The 22,303-nt window shown below is 30.4% G+C and overlaps 1 protein-coding gene across 1 annotated transcript in view; it reads left to right on the top strand.

Moving 5' to 3' along the window:
* LOC113376103 overlaps window positions 1-22,303 on the top strand; it is a 70,399-nt gene that overhangs the window by 47,362 nt on the left and 734 nt on the right. Inside the window, exons 3-9 of the mRNA XM_026616030.1 lie at window positions 12,321-12,522; window positions 19,535-19,629; window positions 19,921-20,077; window positions 20,870-20,954; window positions 21,064-21,308; window positions 21,431-21,851; window positions 21,932-22,115. Coding sequence (XP_026471815.1) covers window positions 12,321-12,522; window positions 19,535-19,629; window positions 19,921-20,077; window positions 20,870-20,954; window positions 21,064-21,308; window positions 21,431-21,851; window positions 21,932-22,115 — 1,389 coding nt within the window. The remainder of the gene's footprint in view (window positions 1-12,320; window positions 12,523-19,534; window positions 19,630-19,920; window positions 20,078-20,869; window positions 20,955-21,063; window positions 21,309-21,430; window positions 21,852-21,931; window positions 22,116-22,303) is intronic.

Raw genomic sequence — 22,303 nt, 5'->3', positions numbered from 1 at the left:
CAGATATAATTTTGAGCTACTGTGTCAAGAAACAAATCACTTCAAAATCACTTCGTTCTGCAACTACTGGTTTCGAGTGCGTTCAAATCGAAAAGACTCTTTAATTTAAACATTTGAAACTGAATTTATAATTTATGTTAAATCCACTTGAATAAATTAAAAATATAATTACTATAGGCCGAACAAATTGAATCGGAATTTGATGTTATGTAAAATGTGCTCATTATACTATGAACAGTTTATAATGCATTGCAACAGTGAAAAAACTAGATCTTATTAGATAATTGTGAGAATTTGAGAATATTTTATAAGATACAGATATGTATTGTTTGTTTACATAGACACATGCCTAAGGAAGTAATTATAATAAATTCACTAACTGCTGGACGAAGAATAATTTTCAATAACTGCTTATAGATTCATTAAGAATGACGCATTCGATATAGCATCGGTATTTGAAAGGTAAAGGAAAAATAAAGAATGTTAGCTACCAGCTTTTTATCATAAACTATAATACTCTCATAATAATTATATATATATATAATATATATATATATATATATATATATATATATTGCATAGATTTATTGCCGATCAAAATAATATACATTTTTTAAGACAATATGCTGGGTGCAAATGCATTTAAGAGATTATCTCCTATGAGATATCTCTTTTTTTATTTTCTGACATTTTATTAAGATCGTTTGGCCATTTTTTTTTTCAATCTTCGAGTAGGAGATTCCTCGCTTAATTCTTTAGATATTTTTTTGGGTTACTTAGTAATTTTCCGTGGTATTTTTTGCTCCTTTCTTTTATCATTTCATTAATAGTTTTAATTTTTGAGTCTTTATGTAGAGTGTCATTTGTAACATACCAATGTGCGTTCACAATGCATCTTAAAATTTTCGATTGCGCTCTTTGTATTATTTTTATATTTGAGTTACTTGCGCACGGCCCATAGCTCAATTCCGTATGTCCAGATTGGGATAATTATCGTTTTATATAAGGATTTTGTTTTAATAATTATATATAGACTCTATTATTGTCCTATTGCACCCTTGAGCTTTTTAATTTCAATGTTCTGTATACTAAATCTTTTTCAAAGAAAATACAAATATATTTGACGAAAAAAGAAAATACGAATATTTGCAATGAGATATGGAAATGGACTGAGATGTCGCCACTGATGCATGTTTCGGTGCAGATTGTGATTTTTTTATTTTTTTTCTTTGACACCAAAATGCAAAGATTTTTTTAACTTTTAAACTTACAAAGTTTTGCAATAAATTATGTCAAATGTAATTATCATAAAAATCGAAATATGTTTCCAATGTCCGCTTACATATCGAAGACTATGGACTTCAATACAATAAAAACATTTGTATAGAAAGTATTCATCAATCAAGTGTCTTGTACTACTGTACTCTATTCAACTAGTTTTGGGCAAAACTTAATTGCCAAACACAAATGAAACTGGGCAAAATCTAGTGTTAAGCATCTCCTGCTTGTTTCATTATAGCCACTTTGGTCTTTGAAAACCAATAATTGTGTTTAATGTGGAACATAAAAAAGCTTTCAATAAACCATTTCATTCATTTCTCCATGAATTAAACACACTCAAACGTGTGTAAATTTAATGTGTTCTTAACAGCGCACAAATTATCAGCATATGTTAAACATCATCGAGCGTTGATTTATTCAACAAACATCAACGTAACTCTGATGAAATCTATCCAGATATACGTTCATCCGAAGATTGTTTTGTAATTAAAATCGCATATATGTAATGCAGAAATATGATCCTTTAAAGGCTATGCGATTAACATACGACACGAAAACAGTCGGAACTGCCTTCGGAATTCCTGACGAGGTTCAATACACCTGGCGTCAAGACGAAACGGGACGGTAGAGATCCTGGAGAGGTGCGTGTTCGAACATCTTATCGTGCGATAGATAGATAAGGGTGCATCATAACTAGAGATGTCAGATATTCATTGATAACATCATAATGTCGATATCGTCGACGGAGGAGAATGCGATTTTAATTTTTGAAGTTAGGTACCAGTGTCCAAAATTCAGAATAACGACCATACGACGTTGCTCTTTTCAAATGTTAATTTGCAGATTTTTGTTTTACTTCTATATCCAGTGCCAGTTGATAAATATTAAAGTAAAGTTAAACATATATTCACTACCAAATTCAATTCCATACATAAAAACCAACTAGAAGTTCAGGGCAAACTTTCAAATTGAAAGGAAAATAGCCAGAAAATTCCTCATAAACTCCCATACAATTTCTTGCAAACTTTCTACAACGTAAAACTACGAACTGAATTGTATTTTTTATGTATATTGGAGACATATATAATTTATTTCAACCGTTCAATAAATGCATTTTTAAATTCCTGTAGAGTAGTTATAGTAATGGGCCGAAAATCAAAAATAAAAACTTTTGCATATCTTTACTTTTTTTTCAATTTTTTTTGTATAGCGAAAATAATTCAGATTTTAATTTTAATTCTGACTAAAGTTCTAATATACTTTAAATAAATAATTTCAACTTTGTAATTCAGTTTATATAATTCTCATAAATATTTGACGATGTTACAGTATTTATATTAATCTATTTGAAAACATTTAATATTCCTCAAACATTTCGTTACGGTACGGTAAGTTTCAGCAATTTGCCTTAAGGCACGATGCCATACACTACTAGTTAAATTTTTTAATCGCTAAATTTCAAACATTTTGTTACGGATGTAGCCTAAAACTTTAACGAAACAACCAAAAAAAAGGATATAAATATAATTCCATTAAAAAGATTTCAGAACTGCAACTAACAACCTTTATTAATGACAATATTATTGCCAAAAATATAAATTTATTTTATTTAGTTATTAATTTTGAGATGGATCATTGATGTTGCTGGATTTGGCAGTAGGAAGATCTAACATGACGATCTAAATTTATATTTTTTAGACCAACATTTCCTAAAACTTGAAGATCATACTAATAATATAGTCGCTCAACTTCTTGAGACTAGTTTTGAGAAGGCTGGAAAAGATGACTACAAAAGGCAATATTCAATGTTACTTTACTACATATTTGTAGAACTAGACTGAATACTAAAATTCAGCACAATAATTTCCAATGCATGTTTATAAGTGTGAGTAAATAACTCATAGAATACTATATTCCCATTGCTGTTTTAAAATAGAAAGGATAAAGAGCTTGACAACCTGACATGGTGCAGTAACCATGTCCATTTTCACTTGAAAATATAGATCAAAAATATGTGTCCAATTGAAAATAACCCATTTCGGGCACTGCGGTGTGAAAATGACAATGGAAAATGTCTCTCTCTCTTTCTCTATATATATATATATATATATATATATATATATATATATTTATTTATTATATATATATATATATATATATTTATATATATATATATATATATATATATATATTTATATATATATATATATATATAATAAAATTGTTTCTTGGGCATCCATCCAGTAATTAAAAAACAGTTTTAATGAAAAATGTTTTTATTTATAGAGAACATACGTTTCGGGTCTGGATTTGACCCATCTTCAGTGCTACAATTAAATAATTCAGGGTTACAAATTAAAACAATATAAAAAAAATACATAATTAACAGACAAAAATAAGTAAAACAATGTATATGAAAAGTATATATGAAAAACAACCATAAAATAAACAATGTAAAGAAACTCACCATACAAATAAACTTTGAAAAACAACACAAAAACACAAAATTGCACGAAAAATAAATAAAAGTGAAATAAAAAATTGATGAAACGTCGAGTTATGAAAAATTTAAAAAAAAAATTGTAAAATTAAAATGAATGATATATTTTATTATAAAAAAAAATTTTTTTTTTTCCACCTCAATTTCCACCTTAAAGGTAGAGTACGACTTACTTCAATAATGTATCGAAATCATAAGAAACGTCGTCAATTTCTATATTACCACCCCTAACTGTAACTAAACCGATCGCTTTCGCTCGGCACGGGAGAGTCTATACCCGTCCGCCGACGGCCGATGTGGGAAAACTGGCCGAAGATAATAATACTTCCTCATTATGCGTTCAGCGAACGCGTTATCTTAGATATGTGTAACTTGCGCAATCAATCTACCACACGTCGCAACACGCTAAAACGCACCTATTAAACACGCGGACGCACGTATTGTTACCGGCTCGTTCGAATGTCAGGATCAAATGGGTTCAATGGTTCGAAAATTAAAGAAGAAAGAAGTCAGATTTAAACGCCAGTTCAAATTTAATACTAGATATTCGATACTAAACATATAATAAATTTTACATTAATATTAAAATTTTAGACCTCACATCAAATATAAAATCTAGCAAATCAAGCTTAAGATGATTTCTGGTAGATTTGGAAAGAAATTTAAACTATACAATTATGTCATCTACAAATATATAAAAATAAGTCGGGTTTTCCTTCCTGACGATATAACGCACGAACCGATTTCGACAATTTTGCATTCGTTGGAAAAGTCAAAATTAGTGGTGCATGGCATCGTGCCTTAATGCAAATTGCTGGAACTTCACGCACCGTAACTAAGAATTCGAGTAATGATATTAGTGAGAATTATTAGAATTATGCTTGGTTAAGTCAACGAGCAATTCTTGCCGCAAAGAATAATGATGTACACACACTGAATTTCACCATTCAATCAAAAATTGCTGGCGATTTGGTGACATACTAATGATACCGACTGGTCTTCCGTTTGACTTCAAACGATTGCAATTTCCAGTTCGCCTTGCGTTCCCAATAACCAGTCGCAAGGCCAATCGCTTAGCGTTTGCGGGATAAATTTCAAATAGATTATTTAGAAAATTATTGTTTTGCACATGGGCAGTTATACATTGCCTGTTCACGAGTTGGAAAATCATCCGCTTTGTTTGTGTTAACGTCAGACCAAAAAACAAAAAATGTGGTTTACCAAAGAGCACTTCAATGAAACGGATAATTTGCGGATTCGCTTTCATTTACTTAAAATTAGAGAAGTTCAACTAAAAAACGCTTCATTTTTGTAATCGAAATAAATTCATTACTGTTGTCTAATAAAATCAAATTTTATCTTTTCAAATATAAAACAAACAAAAAATTTCAACCATCTGGTGGCGAAACGGAGTTCGTCGGGTTTGCTAATTCGTATAAAACTATACGTGAACCCATATGATCCAGAACTGAAAACGGAATTGAACTTTATGGATGTGGCAGTAGGTCCAATATTGTACTAATGCAAACTTTCAGAATCATTGCTGATACTCCCTGGTATATTTCATAATGCAATTCATAATGATTTGGACATTCCAATCGTAAATGACGTTATCAAGAACTAACTAATAATACAGATCCATTAAAACAAACTGCTGAATTATACAAAAACATACTATACAGATCATTTAATTGAAACTCAATAATAATATAATTATATTTTAATAATAATAGAGAAAATCGGAGATTTTGTAGTTTTCTTTTAATTATTTCAATTTATTGCCATTTGACCCCCAATTTTGGCTTTAGATTCGTGTTCAGCGGTAAAAACTACATTGGAAAACATATGCCGCACACCCAATACAGACAACTTTTTTATGAACCTTTAAAATTTTCTAATAGTGAGGCTTTTCACAAGAAATTGGCTAAGAGATTCAATTTCATTTGTATCAATTCAATATTAGTATTCTTCATCTGTAAATCTCTCATTCGAGAGTTTTTGTCATTACTCATCAAGCAATATAATTTATAATGGAATTTGTAAATATGTATGTAAGTTTTTGTATAAATTATGTGTTTCTTGTGATCTGTCAAATAGTTTATGAAAATTGTATTATTTGCAAAAGCTGTTAAATGAATATTTTTGAAAAAATAATATTTTGTTATATTTAGACATCATAGGGTCAGCAACAGATTTAATCTGAATCATTTATTCTACGCCGAGAGGCTAAAAATTATATATTTTAATTAAATAATTTTGATTCAGATTGATTTGTTGAGAGAGAGAGAGAAAGAGAGATTTGAACAATAAAAATTTTGCACGAAATATTCCCTAAAATAAAAACAGAATCAGATTCTATAAAATTTTAGCCTAGCTGTAATACAATAGTTGCAACAAAAAAGCTGCTGTAACAGAAATTAAATGCAACTATGAAATAGCTACAGAATCTAAAACTTTTGCCATCAGATTCCTCGAGTTACTTAAAAACAATCATAACATCACTGGGAAAAACTACTGTCACGCAGTAATCATTAATTGTTCACGCTTTTAAATCCTTCAAATGCTTCACATAGTACGACTATAAATATAATACCTTCTTCTTGATTCCTCAGCTTCTACTTGAAAAAAGTTCAGAAAAACAAAATCTAAATATCAAAACTGTTAAATAAAATTACATTAAATTCAAAGAATGATCAGATAAGCAAACTAAAACTGATTGAGTTTTCTCTAATCTAACTAACCAATTATAAGAGTAATTTTAGTCACAAAGTCGAAAAAATATTTCTATCAATTTTACCATAAATTGGCTTGGTATTTTACCAATTTAAAGTCATAAAAAAGTAATAAACAAATCGAACAAGTCAATTATAACAGCAAACAAAGATGATACCATCTATCTCGATCGAATTCTTTTGCACAGTTATGCGTAATACCTCAGACACCTGTTTTACTTTGTGATAATAATAATAGACTGATGAAGTACCTTGGTAATGTCTTCCCTTGCTCGTCAATTAGCTGTCATTGATACGGTTATGCCGACGTTACCTGAGGGGCTGGATGTATCTATATTATTATCCTCGAAGAAAAACGCATGTTGAACGCCATTCATACGAACAGTGATAGATACTGCTCAATCAGGGCAATATTTACGTTAAACATAATGCATATGCACACGCAAAAGGTATATGGTTCCATGATATATAATACGGCATGTGTGGTGTCTATGGAAGGCAATATTGTTCTATTAATATTTATGAATCTCTATTAACCAGTTAACTGTGATTGACGAGTATACTCGTCATGGAAACGTGGTAGAATTTTGTGCATTGATCAGTATACTCAAAATCTTTGAGCATTGGCTAGTTAGACTGTGATTTTTTAAAAAAAACGTATTCTCAAACTTTAAGATATTTAAAGAATATTTTGAACCTATGTTGGTATACTATAAATAGTTGTAAGTAGTTAACAGTGGCAATTCTGATGACACAAATTAGCATGCAATTCAATGAGCGCGCCACAGTTTACTTGTTCATACCAAAGCATCATCATCAGCAATTCTAGAAGTTAATTCCTTCCAAAAGATATGTGGCAAATAATATTTTGCACAAGCTTCCGGAATCAAGATTAATGAGAATCAGTTCGTATTTCGTGATTTTTTAATTTATTGGTTTTTAATTAGAATCTGTTGATTAGAAAAAAAAATGGTCACATTTCATTATATTCACAAAATACAAGTAAAAACTTCAAAATATTCTTATCTAAGATTTCGTAGCGGTGAAATTCCTAATTACATTAAGCTCCATCCTTAATGCATTTAATTCTTTCTATATAATAGTTTTCGTACGCACTAATCTGTTTTAAAGTGTTTCTTAACGCTAGCCAAATATATATACAAAACAATTTGTAACAAATTATGTCGAAATTTAATTTCAACAACCTATTATTAATACAGAACAGATCGACATTAAGATATATAAAGGTAGAATATTTTTTGTAACCTAACTGCGAATGTAAATATGTATTTGAGCATCCGTACATACGATTCTGACTGATCTACAGTAGATTAAGGTATTAGTCTTAAAATCAAATTGCATGTTAGATCAAAGAAGTAAACACGCAGCGCGTTCGAATTCAATTTGCGTCTTATAAGGAAATCTTGTTCAAATATATCAAAAAAAAACACGCACTAGTGAAAAAACTAGATGGTATTGGGCGTCGCTTTCACATAAAGCATTATGATGACCAGGGCTGAAAATTATATTTGATTAGGTACAAAATATTAATAGAAAATTTGTTACAATGATAGAAACAAGGAGACAGAAATATCATTTGTTCAGACTAAATTATTTGTTCTCTGACAATGAATATAGAGTATACTAAAAGACTAAGACTGAAAGACTCTGTATAGACTACTTATTTGTGTCATCTTGAAAAACATATAATTTATAAGAGTATCATCATATACTCAACCTAAACCTGCGTAAAATTAAAAAAAGCAATTGCCAATATAATAATTAATTAATTCTCTTAGTTTGGTTCACAAATAATTTGAATGATTCTAATGTCATCGACTTATTATGCTTGCGTGAATGTTTCAAAATTCACTAATAAATATTTACGATTAAAGAAAACTCTTCCACTAAAAGTTTTTAATATTTGTTTTAATTATTTTGTCTAAAACAAAAACAAGAACAAGAATAAAATTCATTCGAAAAAATCAATTCAGTTCAAAATCCAATTAATTATCCCTTGGTCGGACACTAAACTAAAAGCTAATAACTTAAACGTGCTCCTTGTGATATTATTTTTAACAACAATAAATACAAAATTAAATATATTACCTTTAAAGCAAAAATACAAAGTAATAATAAATACAAAAATAAAGATATTTAAAATTATATTGCATCATAAGAAAAATTCATCAATAAACAACCGGGATCAACTTACATTTGTTTGAATTTATTCAACAATAAAAAAAACTATGTCTCTTCCAGTGACACAGCCCTGGTAATTTCAAACTAGTTTTTCAATTTAATGACATTACATTACCATGCATATAATTTATAGAATATATAGTATGGTACACGGGCAAGGTACAGCGCATCGTGATTTGATAATAACAATAATAATAATAATAAGGTTTTTTCCTGCCGCAGGAATGCCATCGTTAAATTAAATGCGCAATGTATGTGTGAAAACATTACCGAATGCACATTAAGAAATGACCGTACGAACCTTGCGGCACGAGACCACCAGGTTCGATGCTTCTTGTAGGCCCAATCAAAACTTGAGAATAATCACGAATGAACACTGAGAATAAATTTTGAGTATTATTTGTACATTAACTGATAAAATAATAATAGGTTTTCTGGTCGAAAGAAAGTTCAGAAGTTGTAGTTTCAAAGTCTAATATAAAATGACGTTTGAGGAGTTGGTAACCATAGTGGACCATCCCACAAATCGGGGCAAACTGAGATACAGTCAAGATATGATAAGTTTTTCATTACATAATGTTTCCAAACTGGAAAAAACATAAATTTATATCTGTCGTTAAATGGCAGCAAAAAATCTGCTCTGTCTCTGAAATTGTTTCACGTTTTACGAAAACCCAGAGTGGACTGTGGGCTTTCTTCTATTTCATTTATATAATAAAAAAATCCAGTCTAATAGTGTAAAGATAAATGGTATGTAGTAAGTAAAGTAATTAGAGATAATATAAAAACATTTAAAAAAATAGCAATTTTTCTACACGGTTCAACGGCGTTCGGAGATTTAGGATGGTCCACTCTGGCTACCAACTCTTCATTTGTTTTTCTTTTTAATATATCCATTCATCTTCTCTTTATTTCAAAGATACTGTTTGCTCAATCCTTTTATTTAAATCATCAATTTTATCTTGTGTGACTTTACATTTCAATAACCCTTCAAGAATTTATTGCTGTGCTGTAATTAACTCCACCCCTATTTTACAATGAATTTCAAATATTTTGTACCATTCTCATGTATCGTTTCAAATCTCTGGAATGTTATAGACATAAATGTACATATATATTTTCACGTATTATTAAAACAAATCCTATACCTATTAAATTTCCAGTTGAGATAAAAATATAGCCAACGGCAATCTATATATATCCTAATAAATTGTCTGTATGACCTCCTTCAATAAAGAATTGAATACATACACTAAGTAACTGAATCAGCAAGTTTTCATAAAATTGAATAGATTTCTGTAAATATAATATAAGAATTCTAAATAGTAGTTTTCTAGTTAACCTCATAACCCAACAATAAAATTGCGTGTAACATTAATGCACGGATATAGGTTATATGTAGAAGAAAATAAATTAACGTGAAATGGTCACTGAAAAGTTGATTTTCTCGAGTTTCTTGTTTGATGGAAAAGAATGCGCAATGCAAATGTAAACTAGAAAGTGGTAGTGTAAACAGAACATTCCTGAATTTGTGACTTCCACCGTTAGTTTATAATTATTGGAATTAATACAAATATAACCCATAGTGTTGTTTAATTTATTCTATTATTAAAGTAACTAATGCAAAAGTAAATATAAATATATGGCATCGTTTATCAAGTTTTAACTTCGATGCATGCCAATGAATATCAATATTTGCTTAAGTAATTGATAATATTATTGAAGTAAATTACTGTCTTATGTTTCGAGAGTGAAATTATCAATTATTTCAATTGATGTTTGATCGGCCTTATTAAAAATAAAATATTCATATATTTTTACATACATCAAATATTTCTTCACCATACTAATTTTAGATTTAGAACCATAGATGTATTAAACACCACATCTATTAAATAAACAAATGAACGGAAAATAAAACCAAAGAATTATCTACATAAGAAAATGAAGTATACAGAAAAGCAACAATATATAAAAGAACAGCTGACATTAAGGTTGCTAATTTCTGAAAATAACCATATTTGGTTTTCCAGACAATATATGATTAATTTCATAATTTTTTACGTATAAGCTAACCATGGTTACAAAGTACCTAGTGAAGATTTCCATCAGCAGACTGTATATCATTATATTATCTCATTTAACAATTTTTGCCATAAAACACAACTGTAAACAACGCACGTATCATAAGTTCGAAATATTTTCTGCCGTTTGTGGGCGTCTTCTATACTAAAATTCCTTATCAGACAGTACAATTTTACGCATTCCGACTAAAATTCAATATTGTTATTTTCAATGCAGAATTTAACATGCGTGCGCCATAAAACCAGACGCTGGCTCTGGAACAACTAATATTTAACTTCACACTATCCGTCCATCCGCAAGTTACGTTACCAAGGCAAATAATCGCCTTCGGGATGTTCCAAGTGCAAATCGAGTTCTTCTGCCTTATCATTTTGTACATTCGACAAATGGCTCACGGTCTTAATAAGTATAAACACAACACATTTCTGAGGAATTGAATTACGAATAGCTGCCTGTTGCTTAATTCATACAATAAATAAACCACCATGAAAACCACTAGATGACGACTTGGAGAAAAACTAGTTGAGCGCATGACATCGTACCTTAAGGCAAATTGCTGGAACTTCCCGTACTAAAATTTTTTTTTTTTAAAAGATTAACATTTTTGAAAAAAAAATACTCTGAAAAAATTAGATTTTTGAGAAACTATAAATTTTTGACATAAATTTACTTGTTTTGAAAAAAAAAGACTTTTAGAAGAAAAATTTATTTTGAAATATTTTGGAAATTCTGAACTTTTTTTCAAAGCAATCGTACTGATTTAACTGCATATAGACGAAATATCAAAGCGCGTAACCGCCGCGCCGCCGTCTTACGGATAAACATTGGTACGGAACCCATAGGAATGTAAGCAAAATTTATACTTATTGTTAAAATCTCTATAAAATATCTGATAATTTAATGTGCATATGTCTAATGATCATTTTTGACCGCCAAATGGCATTTTTTTTCCTTTTTAACTAGATCTCGGAAACCGCTAAACCTGCCTTCATGAAAATTTGATCAGTTCTTCATCTTGTTAATACAAGTAAAATGTTTTTTGAATTATTCAAATCGGACGCTCCGTTCCCTTAAAAACTGAGTTACCGTTTTTAGCACTTTTTGCCCCATATCTTCGGAACGGCTAAACCTGTCTTCGCCAAAAACTAATCAGCACCTCTCCTTATCAATACAAATCGAATGTTTTTTAAATTATTCAAATCGCTTCATCCGTGTTCCCGAAATCGTCGACGAAAATTTGTATCCGCACACACATACAAACACGCACACACACACACAAACATACATCGATTTTTTCTAATAACAAGGTATGCCAAAATATTCATAAATCAAACACACGCACACATAAACACACACACATACACATATACATCCATTATTTTTAAGGTATGCCAAAATATTCATAAACCTCTGAAACGTAAAGATATATAAAAAAAATTATTTTCGATTTTTTTGCGATTACTATAACTTGCCCTACGGAAAGTTAATAAAATTTTTTTATATATTTTTTTTATTTTCAGGTGCTCTATCGAAATCCCAATTCCCAGTTTTCACGATTTATGCCCAAAAATCGTGTTTGAGTGTCCGTCCGTGTTCGCGGGCATGGTGCTTCGACAGGGTGCGAGGACATGGACTTGTAGATCATAGCAAACGTTCCCAACATGCGTCCAGCAGACAGGAGTGCCTTGAAATATGCCTTGGCGAAACTGACTTTGTATGCAGGTAAGAAATAATTTCGTTTAGAACAAGGCAAATCAAGTTGTAAACACATTGTTAATATTCAGTCGCAATTAGTTTTTAAAAAATGTACTTTTTTCTTTTCACTGCAACCCCTATCTTTGAGTCAATACACGGGACATCAAAATTCATTTCAGAGCTATGATTTCAAGTATCTTATTTAGATCCCTGGAATCCGAAAATCATATGTGCCTAAATGACTAGAATCAACGCGCCCTAATCTTCATATTTTTGACGATCAAAATAGCTTACAAATGTCTTATTGATCGATTCGTTTCTTTATTTTAAACTAAATCTTCATAATCATTTCACAAAATTATGCAGAAAAATAATACTAATATATCTAATTAAATAATGAATTATTCCACACGTTGCAAGTGCTTGCTCGGGAGATTTGTTGCGTTAATGATGATTGCACACATAGAATCACTGTTGGTGTTCGTAAATCAACTATGTACATTCTTTTTTTGTTGATAAAACTTGTTGCGCTTATAGCGATTATTAGCACGCGGCCTCAAATGTATTCGATTATTAAGAACAGTTGTCGGATAAACTAAATGAAAATTTGTAATAATTTTATTTTTAACTAATGGTGCATGACATCGTGCCTTAAGGCAAATGGCAGAAACCTCCCGTAACTAAAACTAAACTTTGAAAAAAAAACTTTGCAAAACTTAGAAATTAGATTTTTAAGAAAAAAATGACTTTTGTGCACTTTTTGCCCCGTAAACCTAAAACCTAAATTCCATTTTTGGCACTTTTTGCCCCGTATCTTCGAAACGGCTAGCCCTGCCTTTGCCGAAAACTAATCAGCACGTATTCTTATCAGTAGGACTCGAATGTTTTTTGAGTTATTCAAATCGGTTGATTTGCGTTCGCGAAATCGTCGACGATAATTTGTATCCGCAAACGCACACGCACACGCACACATACACATCATTTTTTTTCTAAGCCTTTCATATGCCAAAATGTTCAGAAATGTAAAGATATATAAAAAATTTCATTTTGGATATTTTTGCGACTTCTATAACTTACCCTACGGGAAGTTTATAAATAATACAAATAGAAAGAGAGCGATCCGAGATCATATTATATTTAACTCAAATCTCATTAAATACTAGATGGTTTACAAGTCAATTAGAATAAGAAATGCCTAGCTAATACCAATAGTACTTAACAATACATCATAAACTATATTAAATATTAGTCCCGGCAAATCCCCGCGTCATAATCCATTATGATTAGAATATCAAAAATAACAAATGGTCTTCACCACTTCTATTCGGTCAATTGTTCAATTCGTAATCCCAATAATCCATAATAAAACATGTATCAACTATATCCTAACTCCATACTTTACTAACATATAAGGCACACAAATATCGATTCGAATTCTCTAAACACGCCATTGTTTTCAATAGCACTATATCAATTTAATGAATCACTATTGTTACGTTCTGCGGTAAAGCATTAATGAATGACTTCTCAATAAAAGCAATTAACCAGACACACGAAATAACGATCGTTATCTGAATTAATCCGAACGTTGCTGTCAAAATTCGTGATATTTCACTTTTGTTCTGCGGTAACGCCAATTAGGTTCAAAAATTTGCGAATCCATGCCGTACTATTAATTTAAAAAATGCCGTTCGGCACATTTTTTGTGAATGAAACACTTCGCTAATTTAGTGAAGGGTAAAGATAACGGAGTATAAACAAAGATATAGAAGATAAGAAAATTTATATGAGGAATTTTTAATATTTTTCGCAAAATATTACATATATAAATATTACATATATACTTTGAATAATTGATCAAGCAAAAAAAAATCATCAGCTAAGTCAGTAACGTCTAATTGATGAATGATATATTATTGCTAATAATTTCTTTATATAATTATTAAATAAACACAATGAAATGTACAAAAACTTTAATTTGAAATATTATATTGTACTCGTTCATTTTCCGTCTAAATACCACCATTCCTGTTACAACCTTAAAATATAGTGAACTTCAATGCTACTGAACAGTATTCGCAATTATTTTCTTCGATAACAACTTTTCAACTAAAGTGATAATATATTCATAGAATTTAAAACTGGCTATTGAGGTATGGTAACTAACCTAATGGTCCATTAAACTATATAATATTATTTATATCTTATGAAACAGCATAAACTGTGCCGGAATGCACAAATGCCGTTGCGCTTTCGATCAATTAAAAGTTACTAGAAACAATTTATATATATTATATATACGAGGTCTGTTCAAAAAGTACCCGGAATTTTCGTTTTTTCAAAAAAATATTTATTTATTCGTCTACATTAATGTGGTCCCCTTCAAAGTAGTCCCCCCCAGATATAATACACTTATGCCAGCGTTTTTTCCAATTTTCGAAGCACCCTTGATATTCACTTTTTGATATGTCCTTGAGCACACTCAGCGATTTTCTTCAATCGAGGAAAACCGCCGTCCTTTCATGGGTCTCTTCAACTTTGGGAATAGGAAAAAGTCACACGGAGCCATATCTGGTAAATTTTTGCACTTTGCAACACTTTATTTCATTTTTTACGCAAAATTTAATACAAATTCTTTGACTTTTCAATTCTTCCATTGTAAAAATCGCCGAGCTCAGAAAAACACGTCGAACCTTAGCGACTACCACAGACAAAGTAAACAGTGAATATAGCTGAAAATTTCATCATACTTTAGGAGCATGTATACCAACACAATAAAAAAAAAATTTTGACAATCAGACACTCCAGACCCGCGAAATTTAATTATTAGTAATTCCGGGTACTTTTTGAACAGACCTCGTATATATATATATATATATATATATATATATATATATATATAATTTTTGAATTACTTCTCATTTTCAAAAAACAGCAAAATATAGCAAAATTACATCGATAGATAAACCGTCAAAAAGAATTGTCAGTAAATTTATTCAAATTTAATGGGCTCACTTTCAAATTAATAATTCAATTAAAACATGACAAGACATATTTGTATTTTAAGCTTGAAAGTATTATAAGAGTATAAGATAATATGACATGCAAATATAAAAAAAGAGTGCGCGTAAGGTTCACACGCCATTGACTTATGGTATTTTTTTTTTACTTTTTCGCTGGCGATCTAATCTCATTCTTTAAACAGCTGTAATATCTGTTTTGCCCAAAAATATTTTCCATGTCAATAACTTCAAAGATTTATAGAAACTACGAATAATATAGAAATTATTTCAATAAACTTATGTTTCATACACGGCGCAAATGCTGCTGTTTTATTATTTTCATTTTAATTATTTACGGGGGACAGGGTTAAATATTCTTCTGATTCAGGCATTTTTCATTAAATCAAGATTTGTACTACGATGTAATTTTAAAATGTTTATTTATCTATGCCGATTTCCTTGTTGATATCAGTACGCATACAACGTTGACGCCGGTACGCATACAACGACATATCTCTATTCACATACGCGACGACTAATCACAATCGACCCGTATAGAAATGATATCATCGAGAGCGAATGACGAATCATTGGCTCGACTCTTATCTTATCTTATCTGCCGCAACGCACTTCCGTTGCATTTGTACGGATGTACACCCTAGTCGCGCCCAAACTTTAATAATTAATATAAGTAGCAATAATTAGTATAAGTAGGTTGACCAATGTTTAGTCATGTTTTTCCTTAAATTATTGAATTGAATGTAAGCTCATCAAACCGTATTAAATTTGACTCACAAAATGAAGTTAAATAAGTTTCCAGAAATTGATTCAATCTATCACGATAAAACTCATCAGTATTACAGAAATTTTAATAATAAATTCATCACGTAGAGATAAGGTTGCTGTCTATAAAAAAGCCACGACGCCATAATAGTTCATAAAACTCGTTAAGTTCTGATTTCCGTTAAATATATAAAAAATATTGCGATATTAGTAGAATATTGAAAAGAACTAGTTTTCATAAATAAACCCAGGGCCGGATTTAGAAATTTGGCGCCCTGGGGCACTGACAAAAATGCCGCCCCATTCCTGAAATTTTACGAACTTTCGAACTTTTTTTAAAGCAATTGCGCTGCTTCAGCTGCGTAGGGACAAAATATAGAAGCGCGTAAGCGCCTCGTCGCAGTCCAACGGATAAACAATGTTACAGAACGCATATAAATGTATACTTATTATTATAATATCTTTAAAACATCTAATAATAGATAATTATATGTGCATATGTCTTATGTCCGCCAAATGTTTCTTTTTCAAGTTTTTTATTGGATCATCGAAACCGCTAAACCTGCCCCCAACAAATTAAAGCAGTTATTTATTCTGTAATTTTTTTTGAATGATATTGGACGCTTTTTTTCTCAAAAACTGAATTATCATTTTTGGAATTTGGAATAACTAATCAGCACGTCTCCTTATCAATAGGAATTGAATCATTTAAATCGTTTTGGCACAGACAATTACAAAAAATGGTAATTGAGTTTCGATAATTCTTCTCTGAAACAGCTACGCAGCGCGACTGCTTTGCAAAAAGTTCATCAATTTTCAATTTTTGAAAAATTTCAATTTACAAAAAATGTGCTTTAAAAGTCTTTTTTCTCATTTTTTAAAAAAATTGAAAGCTCTTTAAAAAATGAAATTTTCAGTACGGGATGTTTCAGTAATTTGTCTTAAGGCACAACGCCATGAGTCACTTGTTTAAATTTTTTTTCGACGCTATAAGCTTGGAAGTGCACAAATTCATCATTTTAAGAGGGCTCGAGAACTGAAGAACATATTATTCTTAACCTTTCACTCTTTCAGCTTGTTTACGGATTTTTATATTAGCCAAATTGCCAAATTTGATAACTTATTAACCAATTTGATAATTTACGTTCGGAGAGGGAGGCAAGGCAAATTAATAAATTTTAGTTATCGGTTATTTCAACCCAAATTTTGCATTGCAATTGTATTATGTTTTGTTAATTATATTTCTTGAAATAAAAAATGTTGTTAAAAAAAAGTTGATTATATTGTATAGAATTTTTTTTTTACTATCCAAATTTTGGCGCCTCCTAAAATTTGCCGCCCTGGGCAGTAGCCCCGATTGCCCCTACTGTAAATCCAGCACTGAATAAACCAAATTGTGAATTGTAAAGTATTAATTCAATTGCATCGCTGTACGTGTCTTCCATTAAATTTAATAATTAATATTGCATTACCAATCCGAGATAAATCTAATCGTTATCGTAGCAAATAGAATTCGTCGTATTTACATATGTGTAATAATAAAACGCATTAACTCGTAACACCATATTACGTTAATTCATTCAGTCAAGATCAGCTAGTGTGTAATATAAAAGCAAACAACGGCCGCGAGCAAGACGCACGCTATTTAATCGCTTCGGTTAATTCCACTTTAATTGCTTCGCATGTAAGAAATATTATTCTTTAATGCCAAATTATTCTGGTATTAAGCCGCATTCATACCGAAAGCATATGCATTGCGGAAATAATTTACATTGCCTAGATTATGCTTAAGAAAAAGTATCATATTAATCTTCTTATGGAAAAACTAGATTTTAAAGCGTTCAAGTGATGAAGCTTTGACAAAAATTAACAAGATTTGTAAAATTTAATTTCTGTGAAATTATTGGTTTTTACAAAATGTAGCTAGCGTGAATTAATTCTCAAATACTTTGCATAATTAAATATGTTACAGAACAAAATTTATTAACCCTGATTCCTATCTCATTCGAAAAGAGCAGTGAAATATTAAAATTTCAACGATAGATAAACAGCAAAAAAAAAACTCTCACATTTGTTGTAATACTGATGAGTTTCATCGTGATAGATTAATTAAATCAATTTCTGAAAATTTATTTAGCTACATTTCCAAAAGTAGTAATTACAACCAAAATGTGAGCTCACTGCATTTAATTAACACACTAAAATTTTTCAATAATAATTATATTAACGCATACCTAACTACCCTTGTATCACAGATATATGTTCGATTTCTTTCGAACACTCATATATATTTTATATATTTATATACTTTTTTAATTATTAAACAAATAAAAATATCTGTTTTTAGCTTAATGACTAACCAATTCCAATCATTAGCTTGATGACTAACCAAATCAAACACTCAACACACATCAAAATTCGCCAAAAAGCTATTTTTTGAAAATTCATAAGTAGGTTCCTTGAAGAATTGGGGCAGTTTTTGTTATTATTTTTTACTGTGGTCCAAGAAATGTTATTCACGGTGATGGTTCCAAAGTTTAAATAAACAAAATTAATAGAAGTTAACCACAATCACATAAATATGGTCATAATTTCACCAAAGTTCCAGGTTGCACTTAAAAACGAGATCATTTTATTTTTTTTTTTTTAGGATAACTAAGGTCAATCCTATCACCCCGTTTCAACTTGATGTCAAAATTTGGAACACCCTGCATATATATGCGACCTTTTTCCCACCAATTATTAATATATCATTAAAAACGTGAAATGTTTCAACTGAAAATTCGCTATAAATTATCTCAAATGCAATAAAGTATACGCCAGAAATAATAATCACTTGATATTATCTACATTCACTGATTGTGAGCGAAGTGCAGATATACCTATAAAAGTGTACTTATCTTAAATTTATATTAAGAGCTTGTAAAACTCAAGTAGCATATTAACACCTTTTATAGCGCTCTACTAGCTTCATTTGCTTTATGATGTTAAAATGATTATTACCCAACGAATTGATGCATAAAGAATCTTATTACGTGGCAAACCGTTTAAGTCATATTTTTAGCTGTAAAGGTAACAATGAATTATTAAATCTAGTTAAAAAAAGATAAAATATTCATTACATAGATTTTTGTGGAATAAATATATGATTGTTACATGAAGGAGGACGGCTAGGTTTTCAACACATTTCGTCATCACGAAGCAATATATTTTAGTAAACAATAATTTATGTAACAAAATAATTTTTTTTCTAGATCTGCAAATTACCATGAGCCTACTGGTACGTGTGACCTTTCTGATATGGATAGGATCACATTAGCTGGAACCAACGCTTTTCAAGAAATGGCAGGTAAGGTTTTCAAATGAAATTCAATTAATTAAAAAGTCTATTAGTACTTATTGTACAATGGCACTGCCTACAATTTAGATTAAAATTAGACAAAATGCAAGATCCATTAAAACTTGAGAATTAATCATTGAATAAATGGCTTAATCTGCACTGAAGAAGGAATATAATTCAGTATTTTTTTATAATATGAAATATTGTTGTAACAAAGCATTAGAACTGACATCACCATATGATTTTTCAAAGCTTTTATTCAATTCAAGGTAAATTAATTAGTGTTCCATTTTCCCACAGATATCGATTACTTGGAAAACAATTGTATCGAGGAGCCAACAAAACTATGTGAATTCAAACGTCTATCTGGGCGCATTTTGAAGACTGTAGACTCTGTATATCAAGATGTTTCCTCAGCTGAAGAGTGCCGTGATTTGTGCTTAAATTCGCCTTACAGGTATACTTTCGTTCAACTTCATATTAATAACGACTAAAGAAGTGAAATTAAGATATAAATCAATTAGCACTGATTAATTTGTTGCTATTACTACAAGAATAAAAATGTTTGAAGAAGATTGTTACTACAGCTTATTAACAAAATACTAATATATCAACGTTTCATATTTTTTTCATATTTTTTTCAAATTTTATTTATATGTATAGTCAACTACGATTATTTGCAACAACATGTAAATATACCATTACCAATAACTAAGAAAAAAAAAATTGCTGCATAAAATATATTCGTCAAATAGAGCTAGTATACTCTGCACGCCTTGCAGTCTACAATAATTCTTATTTATAATATTAATATGTGTTCGATTAAAATTGTTTCCGAAACAATTAAACTGTAAATGTAAGCTTCCTATATTCGAATATTTTTTATGAATAAATAAACTATTGTATGTAATAATTTATTAAAATACTGCATGGTATATCGAAAATTTTAATAAATTTAATATTTGATAATATTTCTAAATCATCGATGCTATCTAGTTCGCATATTGCCATATTATTTTAACATTTGTTCATATTGTTCAATAGTTTTCTGAAATATGACTATTACCCCTCGTAATACGCTGCAACTCCAACAATATTTACCCATTTTCTTAAAATGCTAACAAAAAATATTTCCAAACCCAATTGTTGAATTATAACTATTATAAATGATTAAAAATACAATCCAAATTGTTACTAATCTAATAACGAAAATATCATTCGTGTTATTAATTAAATTTTTCTACTTCAGATGCCACTCATACGACTACGGAGATACTGGTGAGATGGTCTGTCGTCTTAGCCATCACTCCAGAGCGACATTATCAGACATTCAGGTGAATATAGAGATATATTAGGACCAACTAATTATATAATAAGTTATTGCTTATATTGGATCATGTCTATAATGTTAATTGTATAGTTAACTTCAATATAATCTCTTAGGATCCCTATCTGAGCGTACCAGAAGCAGCAACTTACGAATTATCTTCCTGTTACAACGTGACTATCGAATGCCGATCCACAGACATGGTGGCTAAAATTCACACATCGAAATTATTTGACGGCAAAGTTTACGCTAAAGGCAGTCCTAATTCGTGCGTGGTCGATGTTAAACAATCTTTAGAATTCGAGCTAACGATGAAATACCAAGATTTAGAATGCAACGTACGACATAATGGAATGGGCAGGTAAATAAATTAGGATTTTGAGAATTATAAAATATGAATTCAAAAATTATGTTACATACATGTTATGTGAACATACTCAAGCAAATTAATTAATCAAGCTAATGTATTATTAATGTCCTCAGATACTTGAATGATGTAGTAATCCAACATCACGACACAATCGTCACGTCATCCGATTTAGGATTAGCGGTAACGTGTCAATATGACCTAACAAATAAAACCGTCGCAAATGATGTCGATTTAGGCGTTCACGGCGATACAGAACCTGCGCTATCTGAAGAAGTAATTGTAGACTCACCAAACGTTATCATGAAAGTAACGGCCAGAGATGGAAGCGACATGATGCAGAGCGCTGAAGTCGGAGATTCTCTTGCCTTACATTTTGAGATTTTAGACGAAAAGAGCCCATACGAAATATTCGTCCGAGAATTGATAGCAATGGACGGAGCAGACTCCGGAGAAATCACTTTGATTGATTCCGATGGTTGCCCTACAGATCAATTCATCATGGGACCGATTTATAAATCATTGATGTCGGAAAAGGTAATTCAAATATATGTTTTGAAATTGTAGTGTATACATTAGAACCGTACTACATCTCATGAATTGTAATTCTCCATTAGGTGTTGATATCGAATTTCGACGCTTTTAAATTTCCATCTTCGGAAGTTGTGCAATTCCGCGCCCTAGTTACGCCCTGTATGCCGACTTGCGCGCCCGTACAATGCGATACTGAAGAAGCCAGTACGGGAGACTCGAGATCTTTACTGTCTTATGGACGTCGTAGGAGAAGCATAAACGCTACTGGTATGAAATATTTACTATAAAAAATATTATAATCTCGGTTGAATAATGTGTTCATACAACATAGTCAATGAAAACAAATAAATAATCCGCGGTACTGAAAACAAATGTTGCTAAATTGCAACTTCAAATCAAGTCAAATTTTTCTGAAAATTTACAAATACAAATAATTAATGTTTTGATATGATAAG

Source organism: Ctenocephalides felis, unplaced genomic scaffold, assembly GCF_003426905.1.
Source record: "Ctenocephalides felis isolate EL2017-DRISC unplaced genomic scaffold, ASM342690v1 CF-g0.4_SCAFFOLD_01886, whole genome shotgun sequence".
NCBI lineage: Eukaryota > Metazoa > Arthropoda > Insecta > Siphonaptera > Pulicidae > Ctenocephalides > Ctenocephalides felis.
This window is presented reverse-complemented; position numbering and strand designations above follow the sequence as displayed.